The sequence below is a fragment of the Helicoverpa zea genome, chromosome 31 (assembly GCF_022581195.2).
Source record: "Helicoverpa zea isolate HzStark_Cry1AcR chromosome 31, ilHelZeax1.1, whole genome shotgun sequence".
Taxonomy (NCBI): domain Eukaryota; kingdom Metazoa; phylum Arthropoda; class Insecta; order Lepidoptera; family Noctuidae; genus Helicoverpa; species Helicoverpa zea.
The window spans coordinates 9,958,473-9,976,753 of record NC_061482.1 but is presented as its reverse complement, the minus strand read 5'-3'; the positions used below and the strand labels follow the sequence as shown (position 1 = coordinate 9,976,753).

Genomic DNA, 18,281 nt, shown 5'->3' with positions numbered 1-18,281 from the left:
AAACAAGCAAATTGTAGGCAATGTTAAGTAAATAATATGAAAAAGTCAAACTTAAATTAATTCGAACGTCCTTACATAGTAGGTACTAAGCAAACAAATCTAGGGGAATAAGCTGTATATATTAGTTTAAGGCTCGAGCAGACCGGATGTGTATGCGTAGACGTAAGCGTACACGTGCACGTACCACTGAGTTTTAATGTATGGAACACAGAAAGACAGGCCACACCGCTTGCGTAGGGACGCGCACGTCTACGTTACGCAAGCGGTGTGGCCTGTCTCATACATTTCCATACATTACAACTCAGTGGTACGTGCACGTCTACGCTTACGTCTACGCATACGCATCCGGTCTGCTCGAGCCTTTATTTTTCCACATATTGCAACTTAAATAAATCACCGTACTTACACTAAAGTTGCACAAGTTACTACATTTATTGTTATTTTGTAAAGCTGATGATAAGCGTGGATGGTGGGACAAAGCAAAGGTTATGTCATTGTTAGACACAGTTGATAAATATCTGTGGTATTTTCACGCCGTGGAGAGAAACAATGAATCTCCAGTACCAAACATCCGTACACAGCGCATTGAGACTAACAAAAACGCTTCAGATCCGTCAATTCAGTCGCGTATTTACTGCCGCTACATACGCCTATTGTATTTTCGACGATACAGTGAATTTATACTAGTCATTTTCGTACAAGGTAGCAATTTAATGACGTGTAATCCTCGGTTGACTATTTACATTTGAACATTTCATTTCCGGGTTTAGACGTAAATCAATGTTCTGATACCGACAATTTGCCTTGTTGGTGTTGTTTTCGTTCCTCTGTCCGTCCGTCCGTCCGTCCGTCTGTCACCAGGCTGTATCTCATAAACCGTTATAGTTAGTTAAAATTTTCACAGATGATGTATTTCTGTTGCCGCTATAACAACAAATACTGAAAATTAAAATAAAATAAATATTTTGGGGGGTCCCATACAACAAACGTGTTTTTATTTCATGATGATTTTTTAAATGATGGTAGGAACCCTTCGTGCGCCCTTCGCAATTGGCCGGTCTTGAAGCGTATTTGACGTCAATGATGACTATTGGTGTCTGATGCAACTGGCCCTTGGCCAGTTAGAGCAAGGCCCTGCTAGAGCAAGCGTTGCCACGTTGCGACGCACGACTGTTTGTAATATTACTTTTTATTATATTTATTGTAGACTAGCTGTTTTCCTGTGGGAACTACTGCCCATACCGAGATAAAATATAGCCTATGTTCTAAGTAGCTCCATTTTTTAAATCAGCTAAGTAGTTTCGGATATTTTCGGGCACAAGCAAACAAACAAAAAATATTTCCTTTTTATTACCTAATTGTATTAATTAAAAGAAAACTATTGACTTGGATCTGAATCTCAGAACCGATTTCAAGGATTATTTTAAGTCTATAGTTATATACAAGGTGTTGATTTGCATTTGTGCCATAGTTCAGGAGGAGGACATACAATACGTAAATAATCGATTGGAATTACAGTAGATGGGAAATAACTAATATGCACTGCTATTTTTGTCATTGTAATGTCGTGGTATTTCCGAAGTAATCCAATTTTATGAATGAAATTTATGAGTGATCGTTGCGTATGCTTTGTGTTTGCGTTTGTGTGAGGGTGCAGCACGGTTTTAACGCCAGTAACAAACGCGCCAAGTTTAAATAAGGCTAGATGACATTTAAGGAATTCCGAAAAAAAATTAAAGAAAAAAAATTACGTACCAATTTTTTATTGATTTGGGTCGAGAATCATTAGCATAATTACATCCTTGAATATGGCACGGATGCAAATCAACAGCTTGTATAAAAAGTAAAGAGCTCCAAAATCACTGAAAAGATTTGTTTTTTTTTTCACTGTTGCGAAGCTACAATACCTTCAGGTGACAGGCTGGATAGATATTTATTTATATTTTATCCGGGTACGAGAAGTATTTTTGAGGTTGAAACCGGGAAAATCGGGATATATTTAATAAAGCAAATAAGTTCACTACAGGAAAACGAAATCGTTCAGGTGCGTGTCGTAAAGCAACACTTTTTATTGCTTGCTATGTTTCAGGTTTTACCTAAATTTTTGTTAATTTGTTTAATTAAGTTTGCGGGCAGGCACGTCAAGTCACTTATTTTATATGGGACGAGGTCCGCCATTTAGTTTTATTGTATTTACAAGATAATAACATGTAGGTAATAATTGTAACGTTCGGCAATGTCTTGAAATAAGTAGTCGGAAACATAATCCTCATTTTCAATGCATTGGTATTTGGTATGTTTGTATAAATCTGCAAAAACCTAGTGAAACCGGCTTCGCCCGCGTAGAGTTCGGTTATATCAAGTTTCCAAGAGAATTCTTCAAAAGTCAGGGATAAAAACTATCCTATGTTCTTTTTCAAGGTCAACTCTATCTCTGTACAAAATTTTATTAAAATAATTTCAGTGGTTTAGACATGAAAGCGTAACAGACAGACAGAGTTACTTTCGCATTTATAATATTAGTAGGGATTACGAGTAATTTGTATGATTGAACGTGAATAAAATTGAAATGTTCAACTTATTAAGTTTGTCTTTTCACATCATACTTTATGATGAATTATTTGATTAATAGTCGGGGCGACATGGTTCAAATCACTCAAGAATGTATCTATCAGTGGGACATGAATTAAAACGCAACGAGTGTAATTATTTGTACGTAAGAGTTCATTTATCAACCGATCGATGGTCGTTTCTATACAAACGACACCTCTGTAAGGTATGAGAAAAATATATATCATCATCATATCATCAGCCTCTCACGTAGGGAAGGATTGAGCATTAATCACCATGCTTGCTCAAAGCGCGTTGGTGATATCAGACTTAATTGTCTAGGTTTCCATCTTGGTCCATTTTTTTTTATTTTAACATTTTTAGATTTTAGTGCCTGATATGTATTAGATTCAAGAGTCTTTAACCGTTGCTGTTTATTTTTTCTATCCTAAACTGGCCAAATACATTATCTTCATTTGGTAATCTTTCATTATCTGTCTGTTGAAGTCCCCGAATAAGAACACTTTCCTCGCACCTGCAACTGTTTTTTCAAGGTCTTCATGAAATCATTCAGTACTTAGGTGCATTTTGGATTATACATATATATGGTTTCATGTCCCGCCAGTTTGATATGGAGTAGGTCGTTCGGAAAATCTTGTGAATGCATTTGCTGATGCATCTTTTGACAAGCAATCCCACCCTACTACAAAGCAAAACAAAAGACGTTAATAAGTAAAAAATGTTCTCGCTATCACAACTTTGTTTACTTATTGTAACACAAATAATTATTGCGTTATTGGCCGGTTACAGTTACAGCGGACTTTGAAATGTCAAATGGCTGGCTGTAATTAAGAAGGGAAAGAAAGAAAGAAAGAAGAAAGAAACATTTATTTGTCGGAATATGGGTACAAATCAGTTGTTAGGTGTAGTTATAAGTTCTAACCATACTCTGCCATGATCAGGCGTACAAATTTTTATTGTTAACACAAAGTGTTTAACTTAAATCTACTCTAACAAGGTGCATAACTATACTCGCTGCTTATACAATTATTATATCACAGTTTTGTCGTTTAAATACTCTTTCACACTATAATAACATTTTTCTAGAAGTAAAATAAATAATTTCCTTTTAAATAGGTTTAGACTATTAACTTCCTTAAAACTATTTGGCAACTTGTTGTGACTAAACACATTGACTCTTTGCTGAGGCACCAGGAGATTGTGAATACGTCTACCTGGCCTAGTCACTACATCATTGTGCTTGCAGAAAAACTGGGGATGTTTGCGCACAAAAACACAAATTTCTAATATGTACAGACTGGGTAATGGCAATATATTATATTTTCTAAAATAATACTTACAGCTATCAGTCTGTTGTATACCAAATAAGGCTCTTATACATTTCTTTAGGGCAACAAATGCTCGATTGGAATCTACTGAATTACCCCACAATATAAGGGCGTATCTTAATTTTGAGGAAACATATCCATGATATGCACTTAAAGCTGTTTCTAAATTTGATATTTGTCTTAATCGATATAGGGCGTATACAAATTTGTCGAGACTTGAACAGAGACTCTCAATATGCTGTTTCCAACTACAATGCTTGTCAACTATAATGCCCAAAAATGATGTTGCATCCACTTCTTCAACAATATTTTTATCATACTTTATATCAAGATTGAGAGGTTTACTATTATAAGTCAGGAATTGAATCATTTTAGTTTTATTCATATTAACTTTCAGTTTATTACAATCTAGCCAATTAATGATATTATCTAATGCTATATTAATCTTGTTTTCTAAATTATTTTTATTACTGTCTTCTATAATAAGAGTGGTGTCATCGGCATATTGTACAGAATTATAGTCATGGGCATTCGGTAGGTCATTAACATATATAAGAAACAGTAAAGGCCCAAGTATACTCCCTTGAGGCACTCCTGAACTGTTCATTAACTTTAATTCTGATCTGGTTGTAGAATTATATTTTCCAGACATACTATGTACCTCTACACATTGATAACGGTTTTCTAAGTAGCTAGCTAACCAATTTTAAGCGTTTCCTCGAATGCCATATTTTTCAAGTTTATATAACAACAGTTTGTGGTCCACGATGAAGTCGTGGTGGCCTAGTGGGCAAAGAACCAACCTCTCGAGTATGAGGGCGCGGTTTCGATTCCAGGTCAGGCAAGTACCAATGCAACTTTTCTAAGTTTGTATGTACTTTCTAAGTATATCTTAGACACCAATGACTGTGTTTCGGATGGCACGTTAAACTGTAGGTCCCGGCTGTCATTGAACATCCTTGGCAGTCGTTACGGGTAGTCAGAAGCCAGTAAGTCTGACACCAGTCTAACCAAGGGGTATCGGGTTGCCCGGGTAACTGGGTTGAGGAGGTCAGATAGGCAGTCGCTTCTTGTAAAGCACTGGTACTCAGCTGAATCCGGTTGGACTGGAAGCCGACCCCAACATAGTTGGGAAAAGGCTCGGAGGATGATGAGTTTGTGGTCCACGAAATCAAAAGCCTTGGACATATCTAAAAACAATGACACTATATTTCATTTTTTTTGTCAAGACCTTCTGTTACTATCTTCGTAAGTGTAAAACCTGCTAAAGCAGTAGTTTTTCCTGAAGCCATTTTGTTCTGGTTTTAAAATACTATTCCTTTCCAAATAACTGTAAATTTTATCATGCATGATTCTTTCAAAGATTTTGGAAAAGATAGGGATTAAAGTGATGGGTCTACACAAACAAATAAATTAAATGAAATATCATATTTTACGTTTATTTATTTAGATTAAGGAAATCTATAATGCCGATAATAACCTGTTCTTATAACAATCTTTTTCATTTCCCGTCTAAAATGGCAAAATCAATCATTTTCATTTAGTACACACGGACCTTTTCAAGCCTGTTTTCATGAAAAGTAAGTTACAAAATAAACAATCAAATAACGCATTTCATGCATACTGCAGACGGATCATTTATAAATATATGTATAGTGTCATTAGATATATATAATGCAGATTTTTTTGTATTTCAGTAAAACATGATCAAATTGATTATAGAAACTAGATTCCTAGCAATCACATGGCTTTCCAACCACAAACAACAATAAAAGGAAAACAATTAGTTTTGGCTCAACATGTGCAAGATGTAAAATAAATTAAATCTGAAGATCATATGAGTCAAACCATTAAAGCTAGTGTAATTAGTCAAACTTCAGTGAATCGACGGTGTACAAAACATCCAATCATCGTATCCATCAAGGATGTTTGCAGTATTACTGCTTACACTCAAGGATGTTTGCAGTATTACTGATTACACTCAAGGATGTTTGCAGTTTTACTGCTTACATTCAAGGATGTGTGCAGTATTTGGTACTACTTACACTCAAGGATGTTTGCAGTATTACCTACTGCTTACATTCAAGGATTTTCGCAGAATTACTGTTTACATTCAAGGATGCTTGCAGTATTACTGCTTACACTCAAGGATGTTTGCAGTATTACTGCTTACACTCAAGGATGTTTGCATCGCAAAGTCGTGGTGGCCTAGTGGGTAAAAGGACCAACCTCTCAAGTATGAGGGCGCGGGTTCGATCCAGGTCAGGCAAGTACCAATGCAACTTTTCTAAGTTTGTATGTACTTTCTAAGTATATCTTAGACACCATTGGCTGTGTTTCGGATGGCACGTTAAACTGTAGGTCCCGGCTGTCATTGAACATCCTTGGCAGTCGTTACGGGTAGTCAGAAGCCAGTAAGTCTGACACCAGTCTAACCAAGGGGTATCGGGTTGCCCAGGTAACTGGGTTGAGGAGGTCAGATAGGCAGTCGCTTCTTGTAAAGCACTGGTACTCAGCTGAATCCGGTTAGACTGGAAGCCGACCCCAACATGATTGGGAAAAAAGGCCTGGAGGATGACTCAAGGATGTTTGCAGTATTACTGCTTACACTCAAGGATGTTTGCAGTATTACTGCTTACACTCAAGGATGTTTGCAGTATTACTGCTTACATTCAAGGATGTTTGCAGTATTACTGCTTACACTCAAGGCTCTTTGCAGTATTACAGAGTGCTGATTCCGAGTTTTGACAGCTTTCGCAACTCGATACGTAATTATAAGTCTATTGAAATAAAGAGTCGTATGCTACGTCACATTATTTAGGTATTACTTCTTCTTTCATTTTGCCGGTTAATAATGATTACACTCGCAAAAGTGAGCTCAAGTGTAATACGACCAAGTACTGATGACAGTCTTTATTAAATACACAATTCTAAGATAAGTGCTACGTGATTCAATGGTATGATAATCTTCGCATCGAAAAAAATAACTTGTAAAACTCGCACTAGGCACTCTGATTACACTCAAGGATGTTTGCAGTTTTACTGCTTACATTCAAGGATGTGTGCAGTATTAGGTACTACTTACACTCAAGGATGTTTGCAGTATTACCTACTGCTTACATTCAAGGATTTTCGCAGAATTACTGTTTACATTCAAGGATGCTTGCAGTATTACTGCTTACACTCAAGGATGAGTGCAGAATTACTGCTTACACTCAAGGATATTTGCAGTATTACTGCTTACACTCAAGGATGTTTGCAGTATTACTGCTTACACTCAAGGATGTTTGCAGTATTACTGCTTACACTCAAGGATGTTTGCAGTATTGCTGCTTACACTCAAGGATGAGTGCAGAATTACTGCTTACATTCAAGGATGTTCGCAGTATTACTGCTTACATTTAAGGATGTTTTGTTTTGCAAACAGAAAAATACTAATACCTAATTCCTACTATATATTTGCCATTGCCACTGTTTTTGCAATTGACGACGTAGCGGATTTCTTGACGCATTTTAAGTGTTTATTTATACTCAATAATGCACGGATACGTAAATTTCGCAGCAAAAAGTGACAGTGGGTCCGCTGAAATTTCCTTTTTTGGCACAGCGCGCGCTGCGATCGACTCGTGGTTCCCCCACCTCCTACTTCGCACCCAGCGAATAGATTATACTGCAAAGCAATAGTACTATACTGTTTTGTGCCTATATCGATTAATGTCGCCTAGTGGCATGTATCGATAGGCTGAGTGCGCGCATGCTATTTAATGCCGCAACGAATGTATGATGGACGATAAAGCATTATAGAAAGGATTTGTTATGCCTTCGCCGCACACATACAAAGAAAATTATTGATTGTAGCGTTTGAGTTTTTACCATTTGCGCTCAATTTAATATTCATTGTTAGAACCGAACGAGCGGTTTTTATGTCTCGAACGTGATTTTATGGATATTGTACTGCGTACAATTACTCCGTTCATAAATAGCTGGCACATATGCAAATCATATCGTGGCTTTTCCCTAATAGGGTGGGCAGACGTGTCGGTCGTTGTAGTCAATCTAACAATGTAACTATATGTATAGGGTGACTGGTAATTACCGACCATACTTGGAACAAAAAAAAAAAAACAAACGTAAGCTAATTCGGAACAGCTTTTTTATTATTGTAATAAACCAATGAAAAAAAAAAAGTTTCTTCGGAAAAGTTGTTTCTAATCATCTGTTGTCACGTGTTCAAGTATCGTTTACTAATTACAAGTCACGCTATATATTACTATAAAATAATACAATCCGATACAAAAAATCTACTGGAACCGCACAAATCACAATAATAACTGATGGAACGTATCACTACAATAGACCTGATACAAGGCAAATCTACCAAACACTCTACTTAATAGACGTTGCAATTCCCAACTCGCGCAATATCCAAACAACAATATCACAGAAACTGTGTGAATATCAGGGTCTCGCGATAGAATTAAAAACTCATACATCACTCATTCAAAAATCACACAACGGGCAACCCGTCCACATCGCTTCTGTAGTCCTGTCTCACAAAGACATTTCAGATGCCTGCCCATACATTACACATGCTTGACAAAGGCATCATACTCAAAAGTGTTGACACTTGCCGTATCACACATACACTTCTGACATCATTCACATTGTAATCTAGATTTTCTATATAATCATCCCCTTGCAAGCTTGGCTCCGGCCCGCATGTTAGGTGTTATACTCTTTAAAGAGAAGAAAGCTACATAATTTAACTAAAAATAATAATTTTTTCATGGACTGCGTTTGCAAATTTCCGAACGTACATAAATGTTACGTATTAGTTAATAAACATACTGTCGAAAAATATAAGAGACACAGGTATTATAATAGGTCTTAAATAAAATATGTTCATGCCGTGATCCGCCACTCAGGGCACACAAATCCAAACTAATATTATAAATGCGAAAGTAACTCTGTCTGTCTGTCTGTCTTTTCTTCACGCCTGAACTACTGAACCGATTTGTGTGAAATTTGGTACAGACATAATTTGGAACTTCAGAAAGGATAGTTTTTATAACAAAAAATTATATACAAAAAATATTTCGGAAATATAGCGCCATCTATTGGTCAAACCAAAAATCTGCCGAAAATCATTATTCCACGCGAACGAAGTCGCGGGCAAAAGCTAGTAGAAAAATAAAATAAAAAATACAAACACTACAACTAGTATTGCACAATAGCAAAACAAAAGAAATGAGGATCGAGCTTAATATTATAAACTATTACCTAGTTTGACGGAAAATCACTAAGACAGTAATAACAATTTTCCATCAAAAAATTACACAATTTATGTTTATTATGATATGTAATCATAACAGAATATAAATATTTTTAAACATAAATTCTGAAGTAATGTGAGACTGGCCGATGTCGAATCGAATCATTTCAACTAAACATGCTTTGCGTAAACATGTTCGTTGGCACATCGCTGTTGTATGTCTGTTACTATTAAAACACGAGCATTGCTAAAAATTTGTCCACTTATTTGAGGAAGATCCTACCACATATGCAACTGCAATTTAATGTTGAACTTTGAGATGATGCGAGTCTGCGAATGTTATACATACTCTCAAGTTAATCTTACCTAATGTAAAACATGCAGTATGCTATGCCAGCAGCAGAATTTATAAAGTTTAAATATCTATATACATGCAAATTGCAAAATGTTGGTTTATATTTTTGGCACTCTACATACATATTATGTGACAAAGCAATGTATTTTGTTCCAGGACGAGACAGGCCGCTTAATGAGAAGAAACATTGTCAGATACGCCATCCTAGCGTACGTCATAACTCTTCAGAGGGTTTCCCTCAGGGTGAAAAGACGATTTCCCACGTGGCAACATGTAGTAGATTCTGGTAAGTGCACAGGACACTTTGAGGTCCAAGTTATCTAAGGAAAATTCCGAAATGAATATTTGAATCCATTTCAGGTCTCATGTTGGAGAGCGAGAGGAAAGTTTTTGAAAAGATGGATGGAAAAAGTCCTATGTCAAAATATTGGATGCCGTTGGTATGGGCAACAAATATAATTAATCGTGCGAGAAAAGAGGGCTTGATAACCAGTGACCACATTGTCCAAACGCTGCTGGTCGAGCTATCGGACATAAGGCGACGGTTGGGAGCGCTCATAGGATACGATACCGTGTGTGTTCCGCTAGTGTACACTCAAGTAAGTAAACCGTAATGTCATACAAATTCTTTTGAAACGTGAGCCGATATACATTTTAACGGATCCTTTGGACCTACTAGGGTCCGTTCAGACTGACCGCCTCGGAGAGCATCAGCGCGCATTTTTCTTTTCACACAGCGGCTCTGATCGGCTCCGATCGGCTGCGTGAGATGCAATCGGAGCTAAACGTCTGCAAGACCGATAAAAAGTACGCGATCGGAGTCGATCGGCTCCTCTTATTATTTCACAAAGAGCGCCTTCGAGCATTCTTAATGACAAAAGCAGTCATCATCATCATCATCTCGGCCATAGGACGTCCACAGCTGAACATAGGCCTCCTCCTCAGATCTCCACAGATACCTGGGATACAAAAGCAGTGCACATGCAAAAATTAACCTTACTTCAAATACTAAGTACCCGATTTTCGACGTCTTAAGAATTTGCTCTCCTCTCCGAGCCGGTCTGTCTGAACGGACCCCTATTGTTATCGTAAACGTGTCAATTAAGAATAGAGAATTTTGGCGCTCGTCAAAATTATACGTTGGGTTTAATATAGTTTTTAGGAACCTACTCGGAAATTATAAATAACGATTACATACTAGACGGAGGTGATGATGTATTAAATAAATAATATCAATGTACACTTGCATATTTATCCGGCATATTGTGTGTCTTACTGTATCATCATCTAGTGAACAGGTCTTGAAACATTATATGTGAGATAAGATGTGACCGTTGCTTGACAGAGAATTAATGTTTAAATACCTGTAGAAAAACACGACGTGACGGTCGATATGATCTGCCATGTGTCCAAGCTAATTCGTTCCGATGAAAAAACATAGCATAATAATTATCTGTGCATGCGGACGAGGTCTCACGCTCGCACATCGTAATACGTGAGGTTTAGAATTACTCAACTTCGACATGTCACCGTGGCATAAAATAAAACCTCGCTGACTGAATCTTGTATTCAGGGTGGTCCCTACTATTGAAACCATGCACTGGCGGAAAAACCAAGCGAAAACGGGCAGACATCCGTACTGGCGGCGCAGTATCGATGGGGTCGCGGTAGGATAAACTATAGCGAAAAGTTTCGGAAACGTATACTGAGCACAGCTCTCAGGACCGAGTATTATCCTTGGGTACATTTCTATAGCGTATACGGGGATGGACGTTTTCGTTTTTGTGTCACCATTTCATTAAAGGTGTCTCATCACGGCTTCAGCTTGTTGGCTTCGGCCCCAAGTTCGCCATCCAAAAATCCGGGAGTCCTGTGATGTGGCGGAGATATACAAAATATTAATAATCTATTTCAAGTAATTCCGAGTTTGTAACATAATTAAACACAGTAAATAATTATACATGTATTTAGATTTACATTTCAAACACAAGACAATTTTTGCGAAGGGAATCCTAAATGATATTTTTACAGGCCATCAAAAAAAAAACGATCGAGGTCGCAGGCGCTAAAACTTAGTATGCTCTGAACAGATATTATTGTGAAACCATTTTTTTGGAATGCAAAAAATTAGGATTCTTGAAAAGTATTAAATTGACATTTGAAACAATCGAGTAGGTACGCAAACTCGCAATTCCTCTCAGTCTTCTCAGTATACCTACTTACTAAGGAACGTAAGGAAATTAAGGAAACTCTGATGACATATTTTATAAAATGAAGCACTATTAACATTACAGGTAGTAACGCTGGCACTGTACACTTACTTCGTGGCGGCGCTGATGGGCCGTCAATTGGTACCTCCAGCACCCGGAAGCACCTCCAAATACGAGCCAGACGTATACTTTCCACTGTTCACAGCTCTACAGGTGCGAGTTTTATCAAAAATAAGTATAAAAACTCTAATACATGACAAGTGACAGGGAAACAGAAGAGGATGATGCTATTCATACTCTTGCCTTTATTCTATTTGGGGTCGTCGCAGCGTTTTTTTTCTTCCATACTCTTTTATCTGGCCATCATCTCACAAGTAACAGTTTCTTTGATCGTCCCCTTCAATTATCTACAAAGTGAGTCGTACCTAATCACATTAAATTAAATACGTTAATATACTGGTTAATATAATATCGATTAGCACAAATAGAAAAATAAAATACGTAAAAATGAAATTTTCAAACAAAGTAAATATACCTAATAAAAATGTGCGAGAATTAGAACACCATATAAGAGTCAGTCATAACAAACAACGGAAATTCTCCCTTGAAAACTGATACTATCAACTGGCCAAAACTTTCGATACCCCTAACTTTATCTCTGCTTTACACGTGATGTTGTAAATTATGAAAACGAAAAATGACTCCTGTGGCTAAACCACTGAACGGATAAGGTATTTTTTTTTACAATTCGCTATAGAATATCATTAAGTACGTATATGTGATAGAATTTAATGTGATTAAGTACGACACACCCGATATATCCATCAACATTCATGCACATCACCTTCCTCACAACATGATCCTCATTCCTCCGCATCACATGCCCATACCATGACAGCCGGTTTCTAAATAATGTGTCGGTTACCGGTCACCTGTGCGTCTTTCAAACTTCTTGTAGAATCATTCCTCACTCAATCCGTTAGTAACATGACACTTTCCTTGTAGGTGTAACATTGTCATCCCTGCTGCATGCAGTTGTCTTTCATGACCAGCATTTTGTACCATACAGGACAGCCGATCTGATCGTCTTGTAGATCTTCCCTGTAGAATTACGGAAGTCTTAAGTTCATCCATCCATCCTGCGTTAATTCTGTGCGTGACTGTCCGATCTATTTTGCCATCGCCTTGAAACAGTGAACCGACACCGAAATCGTAGCAGAAAGAGGTGCACTATGAAGCGCGATGGTTTCAGGACTGGAGAGACGTCCGTGTACTCGGTCTTGGTTCTGCTGATTTTCAAGCCAACATTCTCTGGTCTCTGAAGCCAGCTCTTCAATCTGCTCGGAATTCTGGGGTCTATCCTCACTCACCAGAACAATGTCGTCGGCAAACGGCATGCACCAGGGTGACTCTATCATCGCACGAACTTACTCCACACACATACTTCCAAGACATGCCATTCTCTTTCATGGCCCACCATAATACTTCCCGGGGCACCTTATCATACGCTTTCTCACGATCAATGAACATCATGTGAATGGCAAACGCCGAGGAAGTGGTACAGCGTCCATGTTCCCTCGACCTGACAAACCCAGATTGATTTTAAGTAATCTCACTTTCTTCTCGCACTCTTTTCTCTATCACCTTCTCCTATACTTCCATGATATGCGATATAAGATTTATTCCCCTACAATTCATGCTCTTCGATAATATTGAATAGAGACAGTAAAATTGTCACAACAATGGCCGTACTGTACTTAGATTATTTTGTGCAAAAATGAATAAGTATCCCAGATGTTCACGCATAGAGAATTTGAATGCTTCTTAAATGTATATAATTACACCTGGTTTCCTTATTCAATAATATGATATGTATTACATCTCATACCTAACCATCGGCAGTTCAAAGTAGCAACCCGTTCTATTTTGGGCGCAGTTCAATGACTTCATTACCGAAAATGGATTTATTATATTTTCAAGTTCTGCTTCTACGTCGGCTGGTTGAAAGTGGCCGAGGTGCTAATTAATCCTTTCGGCGAGGACGATGACGACATTGAATTAAACTGGCTCATAGACAGACACATTAAGGTACGTAACATTCTATATAATTTAAGAGCCTGTTCAAAAGTCGCCCTGAATAATAATAAAGTTCTTTCTGGTAACAGATATGTGTATATTAGTGAAGGTACTGTTTCAAGTCAGGTGGATATTTATATTAAGCGATTTATGTAGCGTAGGTTAGTAAGCTTAGGTAAGGGACATACCTACCTTCTATTATATAAAAGGGTTAACGATCTCGCAAATATCTTCCACAAGCGAAGGTTGATAGTCGCAACGAACGTTTTTACCTTGCTTCTCGCGAGGCCAGACAACTTGGCGCTAAGGATAATTAAACGTAATTTTTACTTCGAAATGTTTTTAATGAATAAATACTTATCGTTGAGGAGCCTGAATATTATATGAGTGCAAATATTTAGGTGGGCAAAGTAAACTTCGATAATTGTTAAAGCGTTACATTAAAAAAAAATACTGGGCTAGTAGTTAATAGATTATAAGTTATGGGCCCGGTTCAGTTATTAAACGATGCTGCCTTTTGTCAGAATCCATTTATTAAATGATGTAATACGCGACCTACATCGGGGTTTAAGTTAAATATCTTAATGTCCGCCATATTGGAAAACAACTTCATAAAACCGGGTCACAATCACAGCTGATGAATGTGTTGTCACTTAAGTACTAGACAGTCCTGTTAACGTTGGCGTTGTCTATTACAGTTCGACAGCAATGGGGCTGTCCATTAATCATGTGAGGTTCGAAAGGGCGGTGGAGGGGTTAAAAAAATCACGAAATATCACAAGGGGGACGGGGGGGGGGGGGGGTAAAGTAATATATCACGTGTACTTATTTTTTCCGGGCTACTTTTTGAAAGTTTCTAAACCCACAAAGTAATTTCGGGAATCGATCCCGAGACCTAGTGGTCAGCAGCCGCGCTTGCAACAGCAGATAAGCCAACGAGGAAGTTAAAAAGTAGTTAACATATTCAGTTGTCGAGTTCCCCTGGTCTCCCCCTCCCCTCCTCTGGTCATCAGGTCAGCTCCAAACCTTCCCTGTTGAATAGAGCTATCAGGCATACACCTGAGTGTCAAGTTTACCCTATGTAATGTATGTATGGCTACAACTTTCGAAAGTTGCCCTCGATTTCTTAGGGTACCTTATGCAGTATGTGGACTATGACTATGACTATGAGACTATGAGACCACCTCGGAAATATACCCAATCAAACAAAAAAAGAATCATCAAAATCAATTAAAAAATGGCGGAGTAATCACGTAACAAACATTCAAAATATAAAAACAAAAACCGACGAATTGAGAACCTCCTCCTTCTTGAAGTCGGTTAACAAGTAGCGATATACCCTATGTCAAAATTCACTCTAGTCCGTAAGGACAGTGAATTGAATAATAATTCTAAATATGAATTACAAAATACAGTATGGTTTCTATTAGACGTTGTGAGACATTCATTTTCTTGTTACTGAGCGTGGCCCGACACTATATACATATATTATTTTGTGTGTATTATCCATTCTTCTTCAAAGTTATACATAAATGGCTATATAATACAAATTCGTTTAATGTTACAGGCTGCCTATATGATAGTTGACGAAATGCACGAAGAGCACCCGGAACTCCTGAAAGACCAATACTGGGAGGAAGTGGTTCCCAAAGACTTGCCGTACACAGTGGCGTCAGAACATTACCGAAGACATGAACCGCCCTGCTCCGCCGATCACTACAAAGTAAAGGCTGAAGATGCAGTCTACGCCAACGTTCAGTCACCTAGGAAAAGTCACGACGAGACTTACGCTGACTATGTAAGTCATTAATCTCTGATCACTGACCTACTATCTACCATCATCATAATACAAGCAATAAAGAATGCATAATTCATCATCTCATCTTCCGAGCCTTTTCCCAACTATGTTGGGGGACTAATAAAGAATGCATGAAGAATTCTTGAAATTTCAAGTAAAAACCAGTTCGATAAGTCCAGTGTAGACAGCAATGCTATATAATACAAAAAATAATTTCATTCAACAAAAAATATTTTCAATTCACAAAGTACCAGGAAGACATAACTTACATAAGTATACAAATACCGAGTATCAACGCAATTGCTCACCAAGTACCAGGACAGCATAACTTTAGTGAACATACCAATAACCGACTGAAGACACTGTTGTTCAACCTGTACCAGAATAGCATAAAATACATGAATTAAATCACTCAAGACACTGGTGAAACTGCGTGTAACAACTAATATTTTACATAAAGCACTGAGCGATCGACTCTCAGTCCTTATTCATACCTCGGCAACACGATATAAAAGACAATCATATTGTCGCATATATGTATAACAGTATTGATGTTTTTTTTTTTCGTTTATAGGAGAGCGTAGACACACCACTAGTAGAAAGAAGGAAAAACTGGTTCCAGAGACAAATATCGAGAATGGGGTCAGTAAGATCGGCATCGACGGCATACTCTTCAGGCGGGCTCTTCGGACGGAATAGGCATAACTCGGTTGTTTATTCAAGCCCCGAAGCCGGTCAGCCTGTGATGCCGCCCCCGCCACATCACAAGATGTCATTGTACGAACGACTGGTGGGCCGTAAATCTGGCCGCGGCCAGCACAGACCGAGTTCCAGACATGGTAATTACTATAGCATTTTACAACAATTGACCGTAGTTTTTTTCTCGAAGAATAACTTAGTAGTAGCGAAGCTATCTTTGCTTAGATAAAAAAAAAAACTGTAATTTAATGTTTCCCGATGCCTCTCAAAAGATTTTGCTCGGTTTTCCTTGTACCCGCTCACATACATGAAAAAGTAGAAAACGCTTAAAAAAACATTTTAAGTGACGTATTTTTTTTTCTAGGATCAAAAAGCAACGGATCTGCTGTTCCAATCACACTTCGTAATAGACCTCGCATACCAACACCGGATGTAACAAAGGAGGTTATGGATCGCGAAAACCGAATTGCTATGGGCATGCAAAATATGGGCGTTATTATGGCACACCAAGGCTACCAAAATGAGGTGCCCGTACTGGGTGCCCTTGTTCTGTCTCCCATCCAGGAACTGGACAGCGGATCAGTTAACAACACACTGCACGCCGGGCAGCCGGGAACGACGGCGCTGGCTCAAGCTGTGCTTTCGCCGTCGTTGTCTGCAGGCGGTATGCCACCGATGATAGCTGCGGCCCCGGTAACTCTAGGAGTTTCACAGCTCACGAGTTTAGTCAGTTCCACGCCGTCGAGCCCGCGCCCCGACCGAGGCGCTTCTGATGGATCAGGATCCTCGCCTCATGCTCCACGAGCCACAGTAACGGAACTACCTCCATCAGACCGCGACAGCGAGCACAGCAATGCGAGCACGGGTACACCGCCTGAGTTCACTCGAAAACGCAGTAGTTCCAAAAGAGGAGAAGTCTACGTGTAATGACATGGGTCCGTCCATAGGTATATATCCGTCCATCGCGTGGTGCTTATGAAATTGTGATCGATAGTTTTATGAGTCGAATACCAATTTCGTCTACTATGATCCTAAGTATTCCACGTATTTAGGAAGTCATTGCAGTTAAATGTATATTATTATATAAGTCGATTTGCATTGTTATCGGAGTATAAATTGAATTTAATGCACAGACAGGGATTGAATTGTATAATTTTTTATTATAGTTTTTCATTTTATTAAGTCTTTTATTTATCCAAACGCAAATAAACTTCCCGCCTGTATATGGTACACAATTATCTTTTTATGGTCTATTCCAAAATATTACAAATATTACATCTAGATCATTTTTACTACGACATACTCGGCATACTCCAAATGTAATGGGTTTAAGATATATTCAACATTTTAGTATCCACAATTAACGTAACGTTAAGTTAGGTTTAGTAGGTGTATAAAGCAATTACTCAAGACTAAGCCGATTCCGACTTATTCTAAATAAATAATATAAAATATTTAAAACTAAACCATATTTTATATGAACTCAGAAAAGTATAAATCCAAAAATTATAAATATTGACATTAATTATTTAACGTTACATCTAAAAAAGAACACATGGTTAAGGAATAGCTGAATGGTTAAGCGGCCCAAGTTAAGCTTAAAATATTGATATTAGGTGGCATCCTGTTGGGCAGCTAGAAGCTAACTCCAATATAATTGGATAAAGGATGGGCAAGTGGTGAACAAGTAGTAAAAAATAGTATAACTTTAAAAAAATAATATAGGCCGCGTCTCCGTCAGCCATAGAGCAACACGGAGCAACACTCCGGTCCGCCGGTGGCCTGTGTTGCTCTATGCCGTCAGCTGATATGCCGAAGCATTTCGCAAATAAAAGTCCATATTATGCGTAAAATTGCAATAAAATTAAATAACAATGAAAAGCATCTGATAATTTCTAGTCATCAATTTGCAGGCCAACAAGTTTATTTTATACCGGTTGAGCTTAATAGAATGATTGAAGAAATCAAAAGT

General features: G+C 38.0%; 1 protein-coding gene across 3 annotated transcripts in view; it reads left to right on the top strand.

Annotated features, from left to right (window-relative positions):
- The window catches only part of LOC124645041 (bestrophin-4), a 45,484-nt gene extending 27,997 nt beyond the window's left edge, over window positions 1-17,487 (top strand). For all 3 annotated transcript variants that reach the window (XM_047184775.1, XM_047184776.1, XM_047184777.1), the window contains 7 exons: window positions 9,683-9,812; window positions 9,887-10,125; window positions 11,821-11,949; window positions 13,717-13,824; window positions 15,380-15,610; window positions 16,185-16,449; window positions 16,674-17,487. In XM_047184775.1, coding sequence (XP_047040731.1) covers window positions 9,683-9,812; window positions 9,887-10,125; window positions 11,821-11,949; window positions 13,717-13,824; window positions 15,380-15,610; window positions 16,185-16,449; window positions 16,674-17,236 — 1,665 coding nt within the window. In that variant the 3' untranslated portion in view covers window positions 17,237-17,487. The remainder of the gene's footprint in view (window positions 1-9,682; window positions 9,813-9,886; window positions 10,126-11,820; window positions 11,950-13,716; window positions 13,825-15,379; window positions 15,611-16,184; window positions 16,450-16,673) is intronic.
- The last annotated feature ends 794 nt before the right edge of the window (window positions 17,488-18,281 follow it).